Source organism: Vanessa atalanta, chromosome 12, assembly GCF_905147765.1.
Source record: "Vanessa atalanta chromosome 12, ilVanAtal1.2, whole genome shotgun sequence".
NCBI classification, from domain to species: Eukaryota; Metazoa; Arthropoda; class Insecta; order Lepidoptera; family Nymphalidae; genus Vanessa; species Vanessa atalanta.
In genome coordinates, this window is record NC_061882.1 from 8114018 (window position 1) to 8141998 (window position 27981).

General features: G+C 30.1%; 1 protein-coding gene across 1 annotated transcript in view; it reads left to right on the plus strand.

The window, feature by feature from the left end:
* Positions 1-1097: 1097 nt before the first annotated feature.
* The window catches only part of LOC125067925 (phorbol ester/diacylglycerol-binding protein unc-13-like), a 39681-nt gene continuing 12797 nt past the window's right edge, over positions 1098-27981 (plus strand). Inside the window, exons 1-5 of the mRNA XM_047676823.1 lie at positions 1098-1146; positions 2033-2062; positions 2337-2439; positions 17388-17502; positions 20039-20165. Coding sequence (XP_047532779.1) covers positions 1098-1146; positions 2033-2062; positions 2337-2439; positions 17388-17502; positions 20039-20165 — 424 coding nt within the window. The remainder of the gene's footprint in view (positions 1147-2032; positions 2063-2336; positions 2440-17387; positions 17503-20038; positions 20166-27981) is intronic.

Genomic DNA, 27981 nt, shown 5'->3' on the forward strand with positions numbered 1-27981 from the left:
AAGGGAAATCTTTTAGATAATTGAATTTTTGAATTTTATAAAACAGTAAAAAATAAAATATACTAAATTAAAAGTAATGAAATATTTTTAAAACAAACTTTCATCAAATATTCAAAATGGCGTATCTATGTTGCTGAACGTTGAGGAGTTCCTTCTTCTTAAGCTAATCCTGACAATACACTCAGTCCAGCTGCCATATGCCATAATGCGTTGCCATTGAAACTGAACGACCTCGAAAACCACCATAGGATTAAATGAAGTTGTTTAATTCAGCTTGCAAGATTTGACCAAAGCCTTATATTTTAAGAGAAAAAAAAACTTGTAAACAAAATAATTCATACGCTTCTCTTTTGTTTAAAGATTTCAGTCTTACATCCCATTTTCATCACAGTAACACCTGGCGCGCTATGGGAAATACTAGCTAAATTTTAATGTACGGCCTGCTTATCATAGTTATATATGTTATCATAGTTTACGCTAGAACGAGTTTCATGTTCTTTATTGGCCCGGAAAATGAAAAAACTTTAAGCTATAAGTCAAAAACTGTTGTTTACATAAACTAAATTTTAAACTTTTATATATAAACAAAAATATACTTACGATAATTTTGGAATTTAATCTAAATATATCATGATCTTAACACTAAATATATATTGGCAAAGAATGCGTTTTACGCATTTCGAAAACGAAATTCAACATTCATGCGGATTGTGATTATAAACGTCCGCTGATTTTTATTTCGACGTATAATTAAAATTTATCGGGGACGCTATTTATATTTAAAAGATGACGTGGAAATTTATGATTGGTCAAAAATGTAATTGATATTATTTTTTGCTCTTAGCATGCAGTATACAAGTACGAACGAGTTGTTTAAATAAAGTTGAAAAGAAAGGGGAGACCATTTCGAAAGAAATAAAAAAAAAACTTTAAGATTGCGCTATACTTTAATACACGATGATTTCCGTAATATTTAACGGTTTGCGATATATTTTGTCTGACAATCGGGGCAATACACATAGACAATTAGAAGAGGATCTGTTCCAATATGTTTTATACTAAATCATTTTTTTTCTTTAATATTAACATCGATTACAATGAATGTTATGTTAAATTGCCCACCAAATGATAAAAATGATAGTAAAAGTGATTTTAATTTTGTAAATAATTATATACTGAGCTAGAACAGTTCATTATAAATATATTTGTTACTGTTTGCTATTTATAAGGCTTTGAGTAAACCCTGTAATGTATTGCCATCGCAGAGTATGATTGTGTTTCCGTCACAGTCTCTTTAAATAATAAATAAAAAAGAAAACGAGCTCAATAATACAACAATTTAGATCCCAGGTCTATTGGTTTTGTGTCGGAATAAGCCACACAGCACACGCACCCGTCATATCAAAATCGAATTTCGCTGTACGGGCGTTAAATGTCAACCGCAAAGTCTAGCATTGAATAGTAAACCAAAGATCACGCACAGTAATATAGCCTTAATTATGTTGCCATATTATTGTTATTTACAAACAATAATTTAATGACACTGAATGTCGTATAATATACATAAATATGGTGTGACTGCTGCACCTAAGTAATTGTTTAACTTATTGCAATAAATCTGTCGTATCCATCTGACTTTCTGTTAAAACTAATAGTCGCTCAGTTAAAATTAATAAAGTATATCATAACATATAACTAACGAAGTTATTGTAAGTCATTGATATACATACGGGTGATTTTAAAGCGCCGTTTAAACGTTAATTTAATAAAAGTTTCGAATTAATGTTTGACCTGTACTAATATGGTAAAGAGTTTATTTGTTTAAATGCGCTTATCTTTGGAACTCCCAGGTAGATTCGAAAAATTCACTTGGTATTTGATAGCCCAATTCTTAAGGAAGGTTATTAAAATTACGTTTTAGTCCATGGGAACAGGAGAAGGAGCGTCACGTCCGCTAGGCTGCTAATAATAAATAGCAATGATCTGCCATTTTAAATTCAATTAATTAATATGATTTTTTCTTTCTTTACAGTAAAAAAGGCGCGCTATGTTGGTTTACAAGGTGAGTTAATATTAATATATATAATTTATTAGAACTTATTGGTTAGTCTATTGGTAGACTAAATTACCAATTAAATAAAAAAAAAATTAAATCTAAAGAAACTTGCTTCTATTTTAGATGCTACAATTCAAGCGAATAATTACTTTTTTACTACGAAGAGAAAAAGTACGTAACAAAGTCCCGGAATAACTATTTTTAAGTCTTTTTATGTTATTTTCTGTTCATGAAATATAACTTTAACGTTTATAGAAATATGGTTTATTTTTGTTTGCAGCAACTCAATTCAACACATACGTGACACTCAAACTACAGAATGTCAAGTCGACGACGGTGACAGTGAAGGGCCCGACTCCATGCTGGGAGCAAGACTTCCTTTTGTGAGTGATGTTATTGTGTATACACCTCTATTATTTTTCGTGTCCTACTTTATTAGTCGGCTTACAATAATTAGTAATTAACGTGATTGAGGAACTGTGACAGATCAAATATTTATGTTCTACAAAATAAGCGAAGCAAAACTTCACAGTAATGGAGGAAGTGGTTTATGTAATATTTAGCCATTTAGCAAAATCTTTTAAAATTAAGATACGGGGAATATCTTCCACTAAACTTTTTATTTCTTCTACACTTATAAATCTTTTGTCTTGTTCCTTTGACAGTTAAATTACTGATGAAAGAAAGAGAGAAAACGGCAAACGACATTTAGTAGCATTAGGTGGCTTGACTCATTTGTATTTACATTAAATACTATATAATTAACGTAGATGTCACTCAATTATAATAAAGTTTTTTGGAATATTGTTTAGTATTTCAACATAAGACATCTTAAAAAAATTGTTCCTTGAAAATTAATTTCAGTAACTTGTTAATACATTCAAATCTCAGAGAGTAGTATAAAATCGTGAATTCATTTTGTCTTTCTTTCGTTTGAACGTCCAATGTCGGAACGAAATTCTTCAGACTTTTTTACGAGCGTGTACGTCTTCAAAATTTTGTGCTACGGTTCATACTTTTTTGTTTTATTACCTACTGCATTGCTACGGCTACGACTTGTCTGCTACGCATAAGTACAATAACGATCTTCAGCTACAGACAACGACATTGGCGGTTAGAGATTTATTTTATTTTATATAGTGTTACATGTTCTACCACAAACAACACTCACACAAATAAGTTACTTTATATAAAATTTCGACCAATTATTTTATCTCATCATATTCTAATTACGGAACTTTACTTTACGGAACCATTTATTAAATGTTGTTATTAATTATCGTATAACGCAACATGAAATAATTTATAATGAGCGAAAAAGGTTTGAATTTCTTGTTGTCTGCTGATTACCGAAAACCTTAAAGGTAATAAAATTCTGCAAGTTGTTTCGTCATTAATACCGTCTTATTATTTCGTTACAGTCTCTAACAATAGCTCGACGACCATAGACATTATGTAATTCCTCGATTCAAATTATTTTCTCAAACTTAATTTTTGAAGATTCTATAATTAAAGTATAATTAATCAACTGTTGATAATAACTGAACTGTATAATTTAATTAATCAAAACCTGAAATGTATAATTTTAACTATATCAAGTGTGATGAAATTTAGGACAAAAACTGAAATCGACTTTTTGATTATAACGTAGATAAGAGCGTTGTTCGTATACATTTCCTTGCCAAGTATATCATATAAAATTCGTAATATTTTGGTACATTTTTATCGTTTACGCACAATGTAAAATATTTTGGCTAGACATGACGAATAAATCAGTAGTTAGTTACCTATTGTGTCATAACAACAAATTCTAGAAAACGTTTTCACTGACGATGTCTTTTTACGATTCTATCACATGAACAGATTTGTTATACAACACTTTTAAGGTAACAAGAATAGGTACAACGACGCACTTTATAAATAGTTAATAGATTTTCCGTATATATGATGCTAACGATGAAGATATCTTATTTCTAAATCAGGAAATTTTACAAGCGAAACTATAATGGACAGAATTTAAATAATGTAATTTTAGACAAAACGCCTTAAAATTTATATCTCTTCACATAAACAAACATACTTCAAATTCCACTTATATGTATTCATACACTGCTGGGCTTACTAAGATAAATTCGTTTGAGGAAGTAAATTGTCATTCGACACTTGCTCAGTTTCCTCAGCATATTTTTCTTTTCCTTTTACACCAGATGAAATCTAAACTCAAAATAACCAAATGAAAACAAAGTGCCACATTTGAACTCAATGATCGGCTAAGTTTACGTATTCCAAAATATTAAAACCACCGAATGGAAGCGTATCTGAGCCAGGAGATATCTTCTTAATTGGTGTTATCTTGCAAGTAACAATATAAACAGAAGGATGGTGCTAATGTAATTGCCGAATGTTCAAAGGCAGAGGACCATAAAATTACACTTCGTTGGTTATACCGCGAAATACAAATGACCAACTAAATAATTTAATTCAAAAAGTCTAACATTACACATATAAATATTTGATTAGCTTACCAAGATAAGAATGAGATAAATTATTTGCTGTAATCGCTAAAATAAACGGATCGTCATGAAAGTAAATAGAAATGTAATATATTTTTGATATTTATTTCTCTTGTGTTCTTAACAATCATGTTAGAACTAACATGTAAGTATTCCTTATAATTGTTAATCAACATTTATTTTTGTTTATATAACATTTTCTCCAACTGAGATAATGATATTAATATTTCTTTGTACTCATATAAACAATGCTCAAAACAACAAAACTCTAATTTAACGTTTTAATTACGTTATGAATTAATAGATTTAGATTCGAGAGTTAGATTTTAAATATTGATTGATGATATTAGGATTAATAATTTATTAAAAGCATTATTATGTTTGTACCAAGGAGTATCTACTAAACTTATATTAATTGAATCATGTAGCAGTAGATACAATGATTTAAATAAAAATCGATTAGAACATATGAACAAGTTATATCTTTGTTCCATTACATGCAAATCTAAATATAATATTTATTTATCGTACATTCAAAATATATCATGAAAATTGTGTTAATTTAGATATTATTTACGATAAAATATATACTTTTATAGAGAAGGTATCTTACAGTTAAAATAATCTTTACTAATAAATAAACTTTAAATTGTTTTTGTTGATTCTTTTGTCGCCATTACCTTTGGTTTTGTCTTCTTATTTTATATTAAGTAATTGTTTTATTTTTCTAGATATTATAGCTATTAGTGGTAAACTAATTCATTTTTGTCCATTATTTAAATAATCATTTCGTAGAATTATTGCAATTGTTCGTTTTTAAAATTAAAAACATATTTAGCAAAAATATTTTCACTTTGTAAGTACACTATCTATAATGGAATCTAATTAAATATAGTTATTAAAATTATTGGTCTAGTTACTTAGTTATTAAGATCTCTGTATTAGTTTATATAGATGATAAAATAAATATTTGTACTCTAACCAGCACTAAGTCAAAAGGTCTGTAAATTAATAGTTGTTTGAAAATCATATACAAAAGAGAAGTTATGATTTGATAATATCTGCACTAAGACTTTAAAGAAGAATACAAGACAGAATAAAGAAAAAAAAACCATAAACAATTAAGCACCAGAAATACACGTATATTTGGTGGGTTAGGTTGAACACAGAAAACTGTTTTAAAAACATTAGTTATTTATTAAAATTAATAACTAATGTTTTTAAATATCAACACTTGAATGTAGAAGTTAGCTTAATTTTTTTTATATGAATTCTTACAAAATTTTACAACTGGAAGTGTCAAGGTTTTTCCTTTCATTTCCTCTTTAATAAATGCACATGACAGAAAGAGATAAAACGATGTGTACTCATCCGCTATGCAGCGTTTATTATTACAGCCGTTTTATTTGTTGAAGTCGTACTGAGTATAGACCAAAACACAATGGCAACACAGAAATAGAATTATTTATTTAATTTGTAAAAATATTTAGCTCAACTTTCATATATTTATTTTAATATTTTATTTCTTACACTTCAAACATAACTTATAATTTAATTCGTTTCACATTTGCATTTATTTTACACCAATACTAATTACAGAATATTTATAAATATTATTACAATAGTCTAGAAGATACTGAACAAAAATATTGAACTTTAAGTATAATTGATAAATACATAAATTAATAAAAATAGTCTAGAAGACACTAAAATATATATGTATTTAATTTTAACTATAATTAAAAAATGTATAAATTCTTATTATATTTTTTAACTTTTTGACGCTGACGCCACATAACGTATCTTCCGATGCGGCAAATTGGAAAATAGAAATACGGATTTAGATGAAATACTAGAAATTCATTGTCCCGCATCGGAGCTGTGTGGTGGAATAAGCTTCAGACCTTCTGCTTAACAGCAGAGAAAGAGTTTATCATGTAATGTTCCACTTACAGGTCGTTACTATATTTTACATACAACGCGATCATTTTGCATATTGTTTATTTAAAAAAAAACATTTAACATACTTGTTTACTATAAATGAAACAAATATTTTATGACAGTTTTGTTTGGAATTACTTTCTATGGACGTGAAGGCAATAAAATTGATTTAATAGAATATTCAACGGTTATCTGATATCGTATTGATCGGTCGGTCGCTGTTTCTTATCAATTGCAAGTTATTAGGTATGCGATAACTGCATCACTTATCTATGTGCGCCATATAATATATTTGCATGTAGTTATTTTTTATATATAAGTAAAATGTTACAATTGAAATCAAATAACTATGGTAGAGACACTGTTGTATATAAAAACAACCTTTTGTTAATTTTAAATGTTAACCATATAAATAAACGGATATATTTATTTATTATACGTTTTGTAAATAAATATAATCATGTGAACCAGTCATTGACCTTTCGTGTGTACACCCCTACCAATTATAACCGAACAAAATTACTATTTTAATTACTTTTAGTAGTAACCATTGAAACGTCATTTCCCGAGACTTTAATGAAATGATGATAATAAGCGATGAATTACTAAAATACAAGGAATGAACTTCGATATTTCCACTGGTTTCGAATGTGCATCGAAAAATCGTATATCTTATATATTAAGAGAGTAAGTCAATTTTTGTCCCAGTAATTATGGGACGATAACTGCCCATAAAAAAACGGCTGTGGCTTCAGCCTTAGACGTGCAGAAAATTAAAGATGATTCTCGATTGCATTTTATAAATTGTTACAAATTAACAAATAATTAATATCAGAGAGAGGAAAAAACTTACTGACCGATGAGACAATTTAGTCTTATCTAGACTAACTTACTAAAAGGCTTACAGACACTAAAACATTAATAAGATTTTTTTTAATCCATATTTTAAACGCAAATTCACCTTTAAGATATCAAATGATTTCCTTGAGCTATTGAGCTTCAGCTAGTCGTGTAGAACATTGGGTTTTTAAAAAAAGGGCTCACTATTTTTTGTTAAGTTTTTTTTTAAATGAATGTTAACGGAATTGATTTTAATTAAGATTAGATTGAGATTTACCCGTTCTAGTCACTAAGCCATATCGGTTTAATTATTTATTCTTGTACATTTTATAATGATATACTATTGTGAAAGTTATCAGCTTGCTTACCAATGTCCGTGGTTAGGCGCGGAAATAGCTGTCAAGCTGTCACGAGCGCCGCCTGCGGTTCCTTCGTTGCTATTTAACACAATCATATACATTGAATGGGCCGTTTGAGCCAGTGCATATTTAATTTCAAAACGTTTTTTTTTTATGATTGTCACTTATATTTTTTAATATAGACTAAAAGTAAAGGGAACTGATTATTACTAAGCAAGGCCACCGCTTCTTTCGTTGCAATAGCATGGAGCCTCCACCACGCTGCTCAAATAGGCGTTGGTTGGTAAATATTTTGCCGTTTATGAGTAATATCATTACATAAATTAAGATATTTGGGGACAGGGGTTTAAGAGTATAGACCATCTAGTTTTTTACCGGCAAATATACATTTAATGTCGAATAGGCAGTATTTGACCTTTTTAATGAATATAAACCAACTGTGCAGGAGAAATTATAGTATGCGTAAAAACCTCTTATAATATTTATGCCGCGTGACTGAAGTGAGTTGTAAATACCTGCTGTTGCCATGATAGAAAAACTAGGCTCAAAACGTAGTTTGGTTCCAGAGTCTCAGGATCTGCCTGCCTGTATGGGCCGCTAGATTAAAAAATAGATGGCCCATTTAATGTCTACATAATGACTATCGTAATATAAAAAAGTCAACTAATTACTAAAAAACAACACATACAACAATGCAGTTTGCGATTAATATAAATATGTATATAGCGTGCTAGGTAGTTGCACCTATTTCAATATAAAAATCGTAATTTCTGCTTTCGTCAAGTGACGTAATAGGTATTACAATTTAAGCCGAGATATTGTGTTCTTTCCATGTTTATTATGCTATTCGTATCGACGTGAGTATTTAAATGTTTGCAATAATTACTTAACGGCCTGTTTGGGAGACTTGAAACACATTGCTGTGTGATTCTTGTCGTGAATTACGAGAATAATTTAATACTTATAACAAAACTATATTCAGAGATTATTTTTGTACACAACGAGATGATTTTTTTCCGAATTATTGTCTGTCTATGAGCTATGTCTATGTATGTATGTCTATAGCTGAGTCTATGTATGTCGTGGAAAACAATGTATGGATTTTTTTAAAACTATTTATAAATAAAATTTCTTAACCTATACACTTGTTTATTCGTATGTTTTACATGCGTCTTAGTTACTAGAAAGCGAAATAAATTATATAAAATTAAATAATAATTAATTGAAATGGCTATAACAATGAATAGTGTATAGATTCATTAAAATATACATATAAAAGTAACGTGTAAAACGTTCTTAATTTTAATTTAACTTTTGCAAAAGTGTGTAATGAAACGACGTAGCAACAATTTAAACTCGTGAAAATAAACTTGTATAACTTTTGAACTCATAAACAACATATACCGCTTATAAACTAACGCCCAAAGCTATTTTCTTATAGACTAAATTCGCGCAATTAATAAAGTTGAAGATATATTGTTAAATATTAACTGATTATATCAACGAGTATAAAGACGCGTGGTTTACCGCAGATATCTCGTCTTTATCCATATTTGTCAGAAAAGCTGTCTTACGGAACTTTTATTTTAAACATGGATACTTTAAAGCCATTAGCAGAAGCGCTTCATATAGTTGTTGAAGGTTCTCGAGACTACCGTGACTATTCTTTAATACATACAGGCAGCAACACGTCTGCGGGGTTTTGCTGTTTATGCTATACATTAAAAGGACTTAAAATAGTTTATGTATTTCTTCATTATATAATGTTCAAGTGCATGATAACATTTTAAAGAGCTATAAAGCAGCTAATTATTATTTATAGGGCAATGCAATTACTATTAAGTGAATTAACGTACGCGTATAACGCCCGCTTGTATATTTGTTTTCGTTTTATAAATTCGATACCGAAGTTTAATATTTTCCCGTTCACAAAATATTGGTTGCAAGGAATCTAAATTGAATCGTGTTTTGGTACTCGCTTGTCTATCACATGTTTATTGGCATTCACGCAGTTTAAAAGATTTACAGCGCTAAACTGGAATAGAGGCCAATAAATTCAAGTTAACAAAGCTGAGTGCCAAAAAATACGTATTAATTTGTTCTTCATTTAAGATAACGACACTGATTGGAGTTATTATTTTTGACCAGTTTTGGACTCGTGTATGGTATAAAATTATACTTTTTTTTTACCTAAAAATAAATTGGTATGTATGACAAAAAAATAAAATCTAAGTAAGAACTTATCGGCTTGGATATATCTGGATCTTACGCGCCTTCACTTCAAAATACAATAACAGTACTTATATTTTAGTTCTTTGTTTAGATTTTTCAGGTTTCTAAGTCGACTAGTAAAAGAACAGCCTGTAAATCCCTCACTCGTCCTCTTCCGAATTATATCCTAAATATGGAGAGTTCCTTAACTATGTTTTCTTTAACCGTTAAGCACGAGATTAATTAAAAACGTCAAGCATATGACAAAGTGCTTGCCTGGATACCCAGGCGAGTATACACTCGCATACAAGTAAGACAATTGAACTTAACTCCTGTAACTATCCCTTGCATAAAACTCTACCCAAGTAGCGGAAGCCGGTCTGGATAGGTGTCACCTACTCATCATATATTTTACCGCCAAAGAATATTTAATATAAACATGTATGTAAGTAAGTAAACTTAGTATTGTCAAGTTCCGATTAAAGACTTACTATTAAGACTTACTTCTAGGACTCAAGTCCTGGTGCTGATTGTCTGTACATGATTGTGTTACGTGTATGCGAGCGGAAATAAAATATAAGTGACATATCTTTTGAAATTATACAACTAGTTTATTTAAAAATGAATACATTTTCTTTAACGTTGTCTTAAAAGAATTATTCTTAACTTTTAACAGGTTTTGTGCGATAAAATAAAGTTAAACAAACTTAAAAAGAAAAACATTAATGTGCTTACTCCCGAACGATAAATATTTGTTTAATTTGAGAAGTCTCGAGAGTAAAGTCTATAGAACCTTACAATTGTACTTTTTTATTGGACGATGTATTAAGCTAATTCATTGTAGTACCTACTATTTTACTAGTACGCCAACTATCTTTAATTTGTTATATATACATGTATATTTATTTTTGTATCTTAATCATGCTAGTTTTAATTATATAAATGGTTCCGTTGATCGACCTAGAATAAATAAAAAAAGGTTATAAGCGTTAACTCTTCCGTGCTTCGGAATATTGGTTGTCCTCCTGAATGAGAGTACAAAAAGAGATACCTCCACTATCCCTTTTAATCCCTTTTTGAACTATAGAATTTATAACACATTTAGCTTGTCGAGTATGTTTGCCGTGGTCGAAATCGGCCAGGAAGACATAATCATCACATTCAATTACATACTTTTCTAGCTATGTGTGTCGACTTCACACGGATGCGATAAAGATATATAAGTTTTGTGATTACAGAACAAACATGAAAAGCAAAATTCTTTATTTTTCAGACAAGGCAATTAAAATTTTTCGCTTCCTTTCTACTATAATGTGCATTTATTATAAATCTAAACTTTTCTCTTGAATCACTTAGTTTTATTGATGAAAACCGCATTAAAATCCGTTCGGTAGTTTAATAGGTCTAAGCGTACAGACGGCAGGGAGCGACTTTGTTTTATACTATGTAGATAAATTATTAAAATGAACATTATAAACATACAGGTATGAAACTTTTGAATAGTTTACGTTGTTAAAGTTCAGTCAGTAGAAAATAGTAGTTAATTTATTCTTTTGTGTCCTTACTCAAGCCAAGTTTGACCTGCAGTAACTTGCCCACCAGTTGCGAGAAATTGTGGACGTTTAAGTACCCAAGTATTTAAATTTCGTATAATTATACAATCGTAGAACTTTGCTGTGGTCGTAAACAACATAACGTGCAAATAACTATAATAAAACTAAACTGAGAACTAAATTTATAATATTTAATTTATATCAAACGAGTTTCAGCTCGCGACTTCGTCTGCTTTTTAGAAAGGGAAGAGAGGACGATCTCCTCTATTTCTGTAAATGACAACATGTATGCAATATTTTATGAGTTGAGTAGTTATGACATGAAAAAACAAACAAACACATATTCGAATTATTTATGTAGTACATTATTTAGGCTTAAATTTATGTATGTACACAGAGATATATGTATCATAGTGCAGTAGTTGGTACTGTAGAAGAACTTTGTGCTTACGTGTTGTGTGTTCGTAAGGAGCCGAAAAGGTCCACTACAACACGATTATTTTAATCGAAGATTACGGATTCGAATTCAGGAAAACACAGATTACTTAAGTGCTTAATGTATAAGAAAATTATCGCGAAAACGAGATGTAAATGATAATTAAACCGGAGTACCGAAAATGAAATCCAAACTTTAAATATTCAAGATTTTTTTCAAAAGGCTCTAGTAAACCCAGAAGTGGAACATTAATAGGATTTACTTTAGGGCTTTGGGCTGACAAATTTATTCTAGCACCAAAAATCGATACTCTATATTGTATGCTTTGTTGGTCCGGTTTTAATGATGTGTTCGCTAGTATAATTTCCGGAATACGATAATAATATCTTAAATGATTCCACGGTGGAGCATTGTTAGTGTCTTTACACTTCAGATCTTTACAGTAGTTTTATACTTTTTACACTGTCAATGTGTTCAGATAAATACTTTATTCCTTCAAGTGGTCTATTTGCTCGTCTAGTTTCGTAAAATAAATAAATAATAAATAAATTGTTCGGATATTTATAGCAAATTTTGAAAAGGAGGTCATCGATTAGATTTTTTATTATATGTTTCAATTGTGAATCAATTTTAAAGTCTCTTCGTGGTTAATTATCGATATATAATTAAATTGAAACATACAGAATAAAAACTGTGAAATTCTGGCTCATATTTATAAATGAATATCGATTTTAAAAGTAATTAAAATAAATTAATGTAAATTAAAAAAAAACTTTATATATTTTTCTAATAAACTACAAAAAGTACTTATTTGATTGACATATTTAATTCTTATGTTGGAGTTCCTATCTATTTGTATACTAGAATCTCTACCGTCCAATACTTGTACCTATGTCAAGTGGAGCGGGAACATTATTACTACTGCTCCAAGAGTTAAATTCACGGATTTTATATATGTTGCTCAGTGATTGGATTATCGATTTGGGAAATTCAACAATATTGACATTGGATTTATCGTAAAAGTTGGAAATATTTATTTTGATAATGCTTTTAGCATTTGAAAATACTGTATTATATCGTTTTTATTTATGTAATGGATTTATTTTACAATGCTTGCATTTGACGTGTTATTATTCGCTAATTACATTACGTTTAAATCCATTCAAGGTAATATTTTCACTATTCAGTATTTTTACTATTACATGTTCGACTGTACTTGTTTCGTTATTTACAAAGATATTTTGTTTATCCATTTCATATATGTGCATCTAATCTTCCAATAGTATTATTAACCAGTTGAAACCAAACGATTGGTTTGATGTTACTTATTTAATGAAAAATAATAAATTTGTTTGGCAATCGTTCTGTTATACCAAAAACAAAGTTATCAAACTTATAAATCTCATTTTTGCATTTGATGTCCAAAAATAGCTATCGAAGTGCTTATTGAATTTTTTTCGAAACAGAAAATAGACAAAACGAAGCCTTTTGTCATCTGCTGTTTAAAGTTCAAGGTTGATTTCGTTTGTTGCATGTCACGCTGTCTCTCAGGAGTAATATACAAGCGACGCGGGCCGGTTCATGTTTTAAACAAATGTTTATAAACGTCCTATATTTTATTTTCGCGTGGTGGGTACTGAGCTGCAGGGTAAAAACTGTTAACAAGAACGAAGATAACTTTTTTATTCCAATCTTTCATTCTTTTAAGCGAATGAATGATAAATAATATTATCTTAGTGTAATAGACGTGTTACATTTGCTGTAGTTTGTATTATTGTATTATGGTTTGAAGAGATCGAGTCAGAGTAACAACAGGTACAACGGGGATAACGTCTTAGTTTCCAAGATTGTTTTCGCATTGAGGATGTAAGTGATGGTTAATATATTTTTTATTGTCAGTGATGGGCGGGCTCACTACATTATATTTATGTATTGAATAAATATTTTTTACAAGTGATTTGAATTTATGAATCGGCAAAGTTAAAAATATCTGCGGATTTTTATAATATAAACGGATACCTTGTCCCAAGAAGGATTTATTGACTTTGCGGAGTCGGATACTTGGCGTTATAAGCTTATCCTTATGTCTCGTGTACCTACAATGATTGTCACTGATTCTATCAAAGTGATCAATGTTACTGTGAAAATACATAATATTGTTGTAAACATATTGTGATGCAACAGTACTTTGTTAAAAACATCCCAAAGGATTCCCTTCGGGATGTTTTTAGCTCCAAGATTATAGAAAGAACGCACTGTTCAATATCTGTATTCAATATTTTCAGCATTACCCCAAAGTAATATGCTATATGACATAATACTATGAAAATAGCCAAAATATACTAGACGAGAGATCAGTCTACCTACATATAAAACAAAAAAAAAATCATACAGAATGTATGTATGTATAGAGAGAAAATCCTGAGTTTAATGTCGGTCCTTCTAGGTAGAATCTACATTCCGAACAGATGGTTGCTTTATATTTAATTTAATCTTATAAAATGACTGTTTCAAATTTTATTTGAATAAAGTATATATTGTTTTTTATTACCAAATATTCAATTTAGTTTTACGCTATTAAGTTTATTCAATTCTGTATTTCAATAATTTTATGTTTTAGCTGTGCCCACGACTTCGTCCGCGTTGTTTAAATTTAAGTTATTTGGATATTGTAGCGTGACTTTATTTTTATTCTATATATAATTCTAAAATAAAAGTAACCTATTACTCCTTATTACATCCGCTATCTGCCAGTGAAAGTCCCATCGAAATCGGATCAGCCGTTCCAGAGAACGTAGCCGTAACCGTAGCCGGAACAAACAGACAGACAGACAAAAATGTTATTTTGGTATACGCATTTAGTAAAAATGGGTTATTTTAATATTACAAACAGACATTCCAATTTTATTATATGTATAGATTGACATTATTTTAATATTATACGATTATATTGAAATATTTTGTCAATTAACCAAGATAAGAATTTTATCAATTCATTAATTACAAGAGCGACTTAATTTAAGATAAAAGAAGGGCTTAGTCGCGGCACAGCTTTAACGCCGCGTGCTCATTGAAGCCAGTAGTACTCGTAGTTGCTTTTGATATAATCTAGCGAAATCGGAGCCACGATAGAAACTCGGTTAAGTGCTTTAAAGTTTCTAAGATCGCTTTACCGCTGCTGCTGTTCTCTGTAAAATGGGGTTTCAGATGGTATGAGAGAGTCATGTTTTTTGTTATGTATGTGTATGTACAGTTGTTGTATTTTGAGCGTAATATCGCGTGAGATAAATGAAACGGAAAACAGAAGGTGAAAAATAAAATGTTTTAGAGTAAATTATTTCTGCACGTACGTATATTATAAAATACCGTGGTCAATGAAGGTTCTTTACCGCTTTATGTTAACGGAATTTTTTTATCGAATAAATTATTACTAATTATAAACTACCAGCTACCTTATTTTTCACACAGGTATAATAAGGATCTATATACAACTTGATTGATTGAAAAAACTACATCAAAAAGAAAATTTTGTTTTTTTTCGCCTTGGAAAGTTTTAGTTCTCGGCTTTTCTCAACAATAATATTCTTGTATATAAACATTTCTCTCGAATCGCTCTGTTTAACGATGAAAAGTGAATTAAAATCCGTTGTGTATTTTAAAGATCTAAGTGTATAGACGTTGGGAAGCGACTTTATTTTATACTATCTAGATTTATATTAAAATTTGTCAGAATTGTGTAGAGTACCAAGTCAGAGATCAACTCTTCCTGATAAAAGTAGATTGTATATCTAGCAGAAAATATTTAGAGCGTTTAAGCGACAATAGCGTATATTTTACGGGTCGCCTAACGATGTAAAAAGTCGCACGATCACAAGTGATAAGCTTAAAAGGAGGGGTAAATAGGAATATTAGTAATTCCTTAATTAATTTTGGGCATTGCTAATAAACTTTCCAATAAAAAAAATAGGAACTCATAAAAAATCAACATGTTAACGAAATTATTTGATTGTTGTCAATAATATGTTATTTTAAATTGTCAAAAAAAGTTAATATTTATACTGTAGCGTATTGTATATATGTATTGTTGTTCTAAATCTATTAATTTAGAATGTGTTTGTATTATAGTTATGTATACATAATATTTCAGTAGTTTGTTTTACTTGTATATACATATATGAGTCAGGGTTCTACAAGAAAAGTAAAATACCTGAAGTTAACAATAGCATTACGATCGTCACGCCAAGCATTGTTTAACGTCATTCTTAACAATTCATATTAACTGTAATACTACTGTATTGCAAATCGTATATGCGCTGAACGTTTTTATAATTTACAGTATAATTTAAAAAAAGTGATTGAAATAATACAGCTACGAACTGAATTCTACATCCAATTTCCTTCAAAGATATATTGAGATATATTTTTAAAGGAAATACGACTATTGTCCTTCAAAACTGTGTCAGCTAACTTTAAATAGAATTACTTTAATATAGTAAAAAGTAATGAGCCGAGATGGCCCAGTGGTTAGAACGCATTCATCTTAACCGATGATTTCGGGTTCAAATCCAGGCAGGCACCACTGAATTTTCATGTGCTTAATTTGTGTTTATAATTCATCTCGTGCTCGGCGGTGAAGGAAACCTGCATGTGTCTAATTTCAACGAAATTCTGCTACATGTGTATTCCACCAAACCGCATTTCAATGCAGGTTGGTGCTCGCTGCTCCAGCAGCGTGGTGGAATATGCTCAAAACCTTCTCCTCAAGGGAGAGGAGGCCTTTAGCCCAGCAGTGGAAAATTTACAGGCTGCTAATGATGTATGTAAAAAAAATGTATTGAAAAGTAGCAGCCTGTTTATGTCCCAATGTTTTGCAAAAGTTTTTTCTTCTTTTTCGAGAAGAAGGTTTATTGTATTATCCTGTACTTGGTGGATGAGAATATACCACCTCTCCAATATGGTTTGATGGATTTCCTCAGGATGTTTTTTTTGACCGCCGACAAAATAATATGATAAGGTAATTTAAATAAAATTCAAATAACGGAATATTTTAAAGAAATACTCGAATGACTCGAAATTACATAATATTTTTCGAAAGATAAAAATACGGTTATAGCCTAAGTCAGGAAAGTACAGCAATCACATTTACATACGACAGTCACACGGGCTAAGTTAGTTTATTAATAATATTGTTATAAAACTATGTATTTATAAAAAGTATCTGAATTTAGAATTCAAGATGTAGATTAGGTATAAAAAAACTTCTTCTTAATTAATTAAAATGAATGTTTGTATGTTTTTCGTCAATGTGTTCTTAAGCTATTTTTTCGATTTTAATTTGGTGAGGTGTTCCGCGTAAGCCAGTGAAAGCACTGACCAAAAATAATTAGTTTTTTTAAACTTAAGTTTTATATATGGCCCATATTCTAATTGTACAAGTGATAAATAATTATAATATGATTATGATTTCTTTTTTCATAGTGAAATCAACGATATCAATCTGGGGCTGCTGGTGGAGGTGTGGAACAAAGGCGTCATATGGGATCGCGCCCTCGGGTATCACTACCTGCCTCTCACCTCCGTCGCTTATGATGAGGTAAGAATAAATTGCCTAGACGTTGTTTTAGCGGGTGTTTAATTAAAAACTGATTTTTCTCTTTTTGTCATCATTTATTTTATATTTGAAAGAAGAAGACAGTATTATTTTAACTAATCACATCCCAAACAGCATTTTTAGGAAAGTATATATATATATATATATATATATATATATATATATAATGCTTGTTGACTTCACAGGTAGGATATATAACATACATATACATAAGTAAATAACTATCATGATTGTATTTTTAGATGTTGAAAAAGATATCTACTGAGTTTCTTGCCGGTTCTTCTCGGTAGAATCTACATTCCGAACCGATGGTAGCTTCACTTAATAAAGTATGTTAAATGACGATTCAAAAGTGCTTGTAAAAGACGACTTGAATATAGTATATTTTTATTTTTATTTTGATATATTACAATACAAAATGTTAACAATTGGTGATACACTACTTACAGCTTTTTTGTCAAATAAAAGTTTAACTACTTAGTCCGTTGCAAAGGATCAAAATTAATTTGTAATTGTGTGTATGGAATTATTTATGATGTTGATTTATTTAAAAATATAGAGTATATTTAACTTTCCTGCGCTCGAATAATAATCATAATAATAAAGGTATAGATAAAATACTCTTTCCAAGGATTCTCTTTGAGGCAAAGCGCCAAGAAGTCTAGCAAAATTTCCCCTTTAGATATTAAGGCAAGTTCCTAGAAAAAAGAAAATGCAGACTCGCGCTCATCAAAGAGTATTCATCTAAACGGCTTTAAGACCTACAGATTCCTATTACAGTTATTAAAAAAATATATTGAAATACTTATATCTCTTATCGTCATACGTTTACATTACGATTCGTTATGCTTAGTCTTAGCAAATGGTAGCTTTTAAATAACGCCTCGTGAACATTGCTACTATCGTAAACATAACAATTAGTTTCTAATATATTTTAAATGGATTAAAGAACTAGTAACTTAATATTTGACAAACGTGACATTTCAAAAGTCTGATACTATAATTGCACAATGTTCTGAAGTATTCAATGACAGACAAAACTGTCGACGAAACAAATTTTGTTAATTATGCTTAAACATTTGATTTTTCATACATATTACTCGAACCTAAATGAAAATAAAAACATTTAAATTATTTTATACGATAGACGTAAATAATAGCGTGTAACAAAATTATTAATAAATATAATCTTGACACACTTTGTAATTGCTTTTGTTACGACATTTGCATGTTGAAGCTTAATAATTTTTCTAGTTTGATAAAAATAATTTAATCACAATAAACTCTAATAACACAAGTAGCGGCCGTCGAAGATTTGATTCGAAAACAAAGGGACAAGATTTTTATGAAGCTTCAAGGTGTGACAATGACTTGTTGATTTCTGTGAGCGCTTTCCCATGTCCATTAAACAGCATTTAAGTTTTCACAGAGCGCTATAAATACTTTTTGCTCGTTTACCTTATTTTTATTCGTGGACAATTTAAGAGTTTTCATGTAGTGTTTTTTTGTAACGGCTAACTCAATAACTTTGTATTGGTCCGACCTGGAGCTTGAACCCAGGAATTTGGGGCCTCAAATTAATATAACCCCTAGATCAAAGTTGACGATCAATTAGAGTGAAACGCAACAACAATTTTAAAATATTGTTTGGAAGGATTTTTCATTTCAAGAAATACTAATAATAGATATTCTAGTTTTGAAAAGTTTCTATTAGTTTTTCAAGAAACAGTTCCATAACGTTCAGGTTCTCTCCAATGACACATCGGCTTTACACTATTGTAGAACTCTAGAAAATAATTCGAGTGAAGCTAACAGCTGGGCCACAAGACGTGACAAGTTAGTTGCTAATATATTTCAGACATCGTTTAGCCTATTATAGTTTATACTGCTAATTTAATAGTTCTAGTTTTAATCTTTAATATGAGAAATTAGTTTAATTGTCCAGACCGTATAAAATCGTTCGTTCGTATAAATAACGTATGATAATTTATCCAATTACGAGATATTACAGTTTTAATAGTAAATGGTATTTTTTATGCAAAATGGAACGCAAATTGCGTTGAATTAAAATTCTTATTAAAATTACGATTAAAAAGTACCACTGAAAAATAATTTGAATGAAGTTTTAATATCGTAAAAAGTGACGAGCATTGGTCCACTGTTCAGAATTTTTATATTTAAGTAAAGCGAAAAGTATGAAGGTACGAAATATAGTATTACTTACACTTAGTTTTTTAATGGATACAGCAGATAAATAGTAAAAAATAGTAAAAAAAATCTTAAAATTTTACTTTAAAAAATTTTTGGTTAAGGATTAAAAACTAAAACATAAAATACTTAATTTTTAGCCTCTTTCAGAGGTTCTTAATGTTTTAGAGTATTAGAGTACTCTTAACGAAAGCTGTTACTAACTATTTTGTTTGAAGATAAACAAATGAGCAATCTCCGAAGTCTCAGACGTCTTTTATACGGATACAAAATCAATTAATTCTTAACAATTATTTCATTGATGCTACAGCAAGAGTGCGGCGGGCGGTGGGTGGAGCTGGAGGCGCAGCTGATGATGCGCGGCGGCGCGGTGGTCGGCACCACCGGGCCCACTGGCCATGCCTTGCTGTTGGACTGCCGGTTCGAGCCGCCTTTTGGTAAGTAGCAATAGAGACTATGTAATTTTGCAGAAGAATGGATACCAAAATACATTAAACCTTAAAAATATCAACTTACTATTGAGACTGCTTTGACTGGTTTGACTGGCATCAACTAATTTAGAACAAATCTGATTTATTTTTGTAAGGTGCCGAGAATTAGTGATTCATTTTAACATTCTTATTAATTAACGTACAATATCTTCAATCTTAGTATCATATTTGTATGTTATTGTAACTCACTGCACAATAGTGTTTTATAGAAAACTAAAACAATTTCGAACAGGTGAAATGTATCCTTTAAATAGGTGAATTCGTACAAATATAAATCGAGGTAGTCTGTAATGTTTTTACAAATAATACATAGTTGTGTTTTAAAATAATTTTATTCATCTCGTAATGTATGTTTAATTCGAGACATTTAAAACATTACTTGACCTAGCTTTGGCAATCTCAAGACTACACGAGCGCAGCTCGAGCGTAGGAATGGGCTTTCGTTGTATATTTCATTTTCTTAAGCAGAGTAAGCGATGTGCCTTTTTCGTAAATGAGGGCAACCTCTTGTTTTATGACTATTTATGAACACGTATGCTACCTAAATGATGCAAGGTTGGTGTCGGTGACAAAAGACCTAGTTATGCTTTGGATTTTTTTGTTCTTTGTTTACTAAGAAACATTTTAGTTGATTTTTCTTTTAAGTTTGATTGTAGTACTTTTGTTTATTGATATAAACCTACGTGTATAGAGTGGTTTATTTTAAATGGATGTGTTTTCCTTTTTTATATCTACATACATTTGGAATACAAGAAAGTTGATTAAAAATCTTATGCTCACTTAAAATATAAATATATTTTATTACAATTTAATATTAGAAACATTTGATCCTTTTATATGTATAGGTTAATTTTACATGATCATTCGAGACTATATGATTTACTCGTATATTTTTTAATACTTATAATTGACAAATAAACAAAATTAATATTTTGATTATTAATTTTCATTGAAATTTTAAGATATTGAAGTAATATATGAAGGGTTACACGATAGCATGAAAAGACGAGATATTATCCTTACCAGCTACCACTTGGCAGCATCAATATTGTCGGGCTGGCGCCGGTCGAATGGACGGCCTCGCCAATTTTATTATGTGGCTTGGGACGGTTTACTTCGTACTGCTTAATGATCTTGTCCTAGATTAGAAGAATTAAATGAACTGTTATATTCTGCTTGTAAAATGTAACCATGACTGTCGCGTATCATGCGAACTATCGTGGAATACAAATAATGATATCATTAGTTTTTAACCGACTTAATTAAAGTGTCACAATTCGTTTGTGTATATCGTTTTTCTAAAATTATAAGCTGATTTTGATGATTCTTCAAGCGTTAGGTTTATTAGAGTTGAAATTAAATGGTATTGGACATATTTTAGTTTATATTTTAGGAAAATGCTTAAAGTTTTTTTTTATTTATTAAAGAAAATTATCATAATTTGACCCGCATTTTTGCCGCGATTAGATAGTAATGTCTCATTTTATAATGTTAATTTGTTTGAATCAAATTTATTGACTCATTTATGAATGAGTCTCTAAGTCATCAGTTATCAGTTTATGAACCTAACAGCGAAAAAAGTTCTTCGTCATATTGCGTTTTTTGGTGACGGGAGGACTGGTTTAATTTAAAAATGCGGATTCAATGGAAAATGCTACACGTCAATCTTGTTACCGTTCCGCATGGTCATGATTTAAATATTAGTTATTATTGATTTTTGATATTAAATTTAAGGGTACTACCAAAACTTTACTAAAACTTTACAAGTTTTGAATGTACTTCTAAAAGTATCGCTTCATCTACCATTTCGTCATCCCACTAGTGACCTTTATAAAAGAGCAAGAGGTAGCCAGCATTAGAAAACTAATTACAAATCAACGGCTCCGTAGATATCACAGGCTTTCTGTTCCACAATTGATAAAAATCTGCAAAAGACGTGATCGCTCTTCGCAAAGGCACTACGAAAGAACCGCTTCAACTTTACCATAAATTTAAACCACAGTAGTAAAAATATCTATCCAACCGCTATGTTAGAGAAGTTTTAAAATGGCTTATTACTTTGACTTATTTTAAATTTGAAATATAATAAAGGCAAACATACACACATGCTTGTGCGTTTAATATTATTATTAATTATTTTTCATAACTTCCCAAAACAGTTAGGGACGGTACTAGTTCTGGAAACATAGTTATCTAGTTCCGTAGCTCGGGCTTTATTATACTCTGCATGGTTTTACACAAGAAAGTCGATTACTATTATTATTATGTAAATTCAGTATTGATAAACAATTGACCTTTATTTTTTTCCTGGATATTTCAATCACTGATTTCTTGGCGGGATGAGATGATAAGTTTTTATCTATGAGCCAATGGCGCCGTCTGGCCGGGGATGGCAGACTCGTGGGTGGCAAGGTCAACTTGACATGAATGGAAAACGTTACGGTTACAGACGATCCGGCGACAATAACAATTGAAATGTACCGAATAAATCATATTAGATTCTAGCAAAAACATCATATTTGATAGATGTGTATGTGTGTGTGTCATCCTATATGATATTATATAATCATATTATGGTAAAAAAATGCGTAGATAAGACCGATATTTTTATTTTTCTGTCTAAGTAACATTTCGTTAGTTTAAGCGCAAAAGGTCTTGTAAATGTAAATGTAAAATTATTTATAAAAAGTGGAATATATCTTTGTTTTGTAATAAAGTAATATCATGGACGTGTACGTAAAAGATTTGGATTAAATCTAATAAATTCTAATAATTATATATTAAAGTATGTTCGATAGGAACTTACTTTTAATAAAAGACTGAGATACTCGTATCTAAAAGATTATTCACAATAACATTTATATAATTTATTAATGTGATGTAAACTATATGTCAATTATATATTATATGAACATATTTCTGTGCTACTTTTATGGTACACATTGAATTGATATAAATAATAAAGTACAGTACGATATTTCCACTAAAAGTATTTAATTACATCAAAATTAACTATGTTTATTAGTCTTTGTTGCCTCCGAATTAACTACACACACCGAAACCTATTTAAATATTCGATATCATAAAGAAACGTCGTTATTTCACATATTTCGCAGTTAAGTCTATACTAAATTAACTTGTGGTTTTCTGTAAATTTAGGCCACGTTAAGCTTGTGGCTATTTCAGTTCAGTTGCGCTGCATATTAAAGTATTTGGTTAAACAATAGTGCCTTGTGGCGAATTATTTTCATATCTGAACAAAACTATCTGAAAGAGCTATGAATTTGTTAGTGTTTATAAATACTCTTATTATTATTATGACCAGTCAAGCGAATATTTTTGAAATATTCAATATATTTATTCAGGCAGGTAGCTGGTTATAAGCAATTTTGAATTTTACAAGTTTCATTTTAATATAAAGCTAGTACCGGTTCAAATTTCTACCGAGAACCGGAAGGAAACAAACCATCAATCAAAAATATACTTGTAATAATCATATACAATCGTATCTTTCTTTTCTGTTTGAACATCAAATGTATAAATAACCTATTCTAATATTCAAATATTCTTGTAAGCTCTAGATCAAAGGTGCTTTCAACAGATGATAATCTGGTAAAGAGTAACAAAGCCGTTTTGGTTCTAAAAAGCTAATCCTTAAATATATTCTGCAGTGTCGTAATATTTTGTAATTATATCGAGTATATGAATTGTATTGTAAGTTAGTTAAAAGTTACAAAAGGCTGGTATATAAGCGAAAAATATATTGTTTTTTGTATCGAAGAAAATATGTTTAGAGATAAGACTTTAAATAGGCATGAATTATATTTCTTCTATCAAAGAAAATAAACAGGACTACTACGCCGCTTGATTCCGATATGAGTACTATTTTATTTTAATTTATTTTCGGGAAACACAGCATAGTATACTACACAAACATTTGACACCAAAAAGTCCATCATAAGCCAACAAAGTTTTAACTGTTACATTAAAACATGGAATTAATCTAAATCTAATAAGATAATTAATATTATCTTCTTCATCAAATCGAAGTATATAAATTTAGGTATTTTTTTTTAAATAAATTATTTTAAACTGTAACAAAAAAAAAAGAAAAACAATCACAACAAAGAATATTAATGTCAAATAGTTTATAATGATCTAAATAATTGATGGATGACTCGAATTTAAAATATATATGAAGTACTGTTTTGTGCAATAACGACGGCACCACACAAATCCACACCATAATATTGTCTGAAATTCCAAGGTCTTTATAACTATAAAATTTCTTCGTAATTCATCAACATATTAAATGTATCTGCATGAGTTATAATAGAAAGCCAAGTTTTCACTTCCAGTTATGTAAGACGGGGATAGTGTGACAGCTGTCACACGAAATAAAAGTGTTATACAAACACTCGAATTAAATTTATCTCACTAAACATTATGATTATTAAATAATCTTAGGTATCAGCACTTGGAACAAGAAACGATTTGTTTTGTTTACGGAAAGGAGAATTTATTTCGAGGCTAATTTAGAGTTCAGAAGCTACCATTGACTTCAGGAATGTAGGTGTTAATGTTCAAGTAAGACACATGTTAAATTTTTAATAAATTAATAATTGTCAAAAAACTTCATAGAGACTATTCTACTTGGGGAAACAATTTTGTTTTTAAACAACAACAACTAGATTTTAGTCAATTGACATCCAAAAGGATGCTCGAATAGACATCCAGTAAAGACTTATTTGATGGAATGACTGGTAGAATATTTATGTAAAACATCTGAGGTATAATAATATATATTTTTTAAGAACAGATGTATTCCAATTTTCTCTCCGCTTCCTTTTGATATGCTTTGACGGGAAGTAATGAGGAAATTTAACTTTCTTATGTGACTTTTCAGACAAACAACGATATGTAGCTAAGAGGAAAGGTTAGAAAATACTAATGTTGCGGCATATGATGTAGACTTTTTAATTAGTTTAGGTTATCTATCAATGTATACAAATATAAAGCTTGCAAATTAGTTATATATAAAGCTTGCATAATAGTTTTACGATATCTTCTAAATCAAATACCTCATTGCAGATAAGAAAATCTCTTCTGTGTGAACCGTCCTTTTTATCGACACCAATATTTAAATGGGTTTATTTCCGCTGAAGTTTCCGTTGCGATATTCGTATAAAGTTTTCTATAGTTGTATTGCGTTGCCAACGCGGTGTCGTTGTTTCATTCAGCTCGGGTGTTTTGAAAATGGATCGCCATTTTGTATTATAACTGGCATATCTAGTTCGTGTTTGAAGATAAAATAATACACTTTATTTGATAAGGCCTATTGAGTCTTTAAATTTACGATTATATTTTGTAAATCATTCATAAATCTCCTAAGTTTATTCATTCAATTTGAATAAAGAACATTTGTTGCTGGTATGTTTTTCATTATTAATCTTTATTAGGTTTTCTTCAACAATAACGCGACAATTTTCTTTATCTGACAGCATGACTTCGTTGAACGCAAATTCCAATTTAAGTATTACTAACTGAAAATTACATTCAACTTTTTCCATTATCTTAGCGTGATGAACAATGAGCGATTCAAAAAGTATGTTTCTCATAATACCCTAAGGGCTTGTACAAAGTGGCTGGAAAAATTAATCTCTCAGTTTTTATGTATATTTTAAATAACAAACTTCCGCATTAATTTCGATCGGAGTCCCGAGACCGGGAAAATAATAAATAGGATTAAAAGCTTAATTGAAATGAAATGATGATACTGCGGTAACTGTAATAAGGAAAAATTACATTTTTTCGTGCTAACGAGTAAGTATTGAAGTTCAGTTTCTATGAAATTACATCACTTTATAACTTTATCTGAAAGTAATAAGGACGTTGTTCCACATAAGAGTTATTACGTGCGTTTTTATGTTAATACTGTAGACGTATATTGTTATCGATAACAGTTGCATTCAAATATAATTGATTTTGTTAGTCTTCTTTTATAACTTTTGTTTTAACTACTAAAAGAATTAGTAAAGGTTAGGTTAAATCGAAACAAATATATATTTTTTGGATTTTAATTCTACTCATTGTTTAAAATCTATATAGGTGAATTTACAAGTGGGCTCAACCCCTCAACTTCGCATAATTGTTAAAAGGTATTCAATTGCTGGTACCGTAAAAGTCACTTGGCAAAAAAAAAATTAAATGAAAAATGTTATAGACAAGCGCTACTGAGATTTGAAGTGCTTAATTTGTGTTATATTGTAATTAATCTTGTAATGACAAATAACTTTAATAATCCACCGTGGTAAAGGAGGCTTTAATATATTTGTTGTCTGTTACTTTTAATAATTATCAATTATATTAGCTTATGGCCATCAATATGCCGGGATGGTCCAGAGGTCAGAACGCGTGCATCTTAACCGATGATTGCGGGTTCAAACCCAGGCAAGCACCACTGAATTTTCATGTGCTTAATTTGTGTTTATAATTCATCTCGTGCTCGGCGTTGATGGAAAACATCCTGAGGTAACCTGCATGTGTCTAATTTCAACGAAATTCTGCCACATGTGTATTGCACCAACGCGCATTGGAGCAGCGTGGTGGAATATGCCCCAAATCTTCTCCTCAAAGGGAGAGGAGGCCTTAGCCCAGCAGAGGGAAATTACAGGCTGCTAATGTTTATGTGTAATTAACCAACATTTGCACACTTTTGTCTTCCTTTTGTTTCATAAATATATACTTGTAAGGGAAAACACTATTAATGCCGCTCCAAAAACCTTCTCCTCAAAGGATCTTAGCCCAGCGGTGGTAAATTTACAGGCTGTTAATGGGTCCATGAATATGTAAAGATTACACGTTAAATTTAAAACAAGAATTATGTACAGAAGTAAATTATAGAAGGTGTAAGAGCTCTCTATCGCCATCATACTCTCATCACAGCGACACAAACATTCATCTCGCGAAGAGAATACGAATTGCCATTTCTTTTTTTGCCCGTTAAAGTTGCATTTGCAAAAGTTGTAGTTGTGCTGGCACAATAGCGTGAGCGCCGGCTGTAGGCACACTTTGAAACGTGGGTTACGCAAGCCATTATTTCCAACCGATTTTTAAACGTAATTCTCTCATTACTAAGTTCATAGAGAGCATTTTCCGCTGAATCACTTTACACATTGTTTTAGCGTTGTAAGGCTTTTAGTTTTGTAAGAGTTTGAAATGTAAGCGATGATATTCTTGACATTGTTACAAATTATTCATTTCAATATCATAAACTTTATTTAAAAGAAAGAAATTGTGATTTTTAGTAAGAAAAAGTATATTGTTAGGTCAACGGTTATGTAACCCTTTCATAGATATTATTATAAGATTATAAAATGAAAATAAATACATATTTTCAGAAAAATATATCATGAACTTTTCAAACGCAGCGGTAGCCATTAACGATCTCATTAAGATCGTTAACGTTTGGTTTAATAGAATTCAATCCACTATTCAATTCAAATATAAAGATAGAATTTATATGATATAATAAGAAGCAAAATTGAATTTATGAGCCCCTAGATCATTATTTATTTACAAAGCCGTTCAAAATAAGCATTATTATCCAGAAAAGTGCAATATACCATAACGATTATACACGTTATTTTGCTACGATAAAAAATTAAGTTGGATGGTTTCACGCACTGTCAAAGAAAAAACTCAGCGTCATACTTCGCTTAATGTCCAGTGTAACATAACCTCTGGCCTATTCAAAAATAGT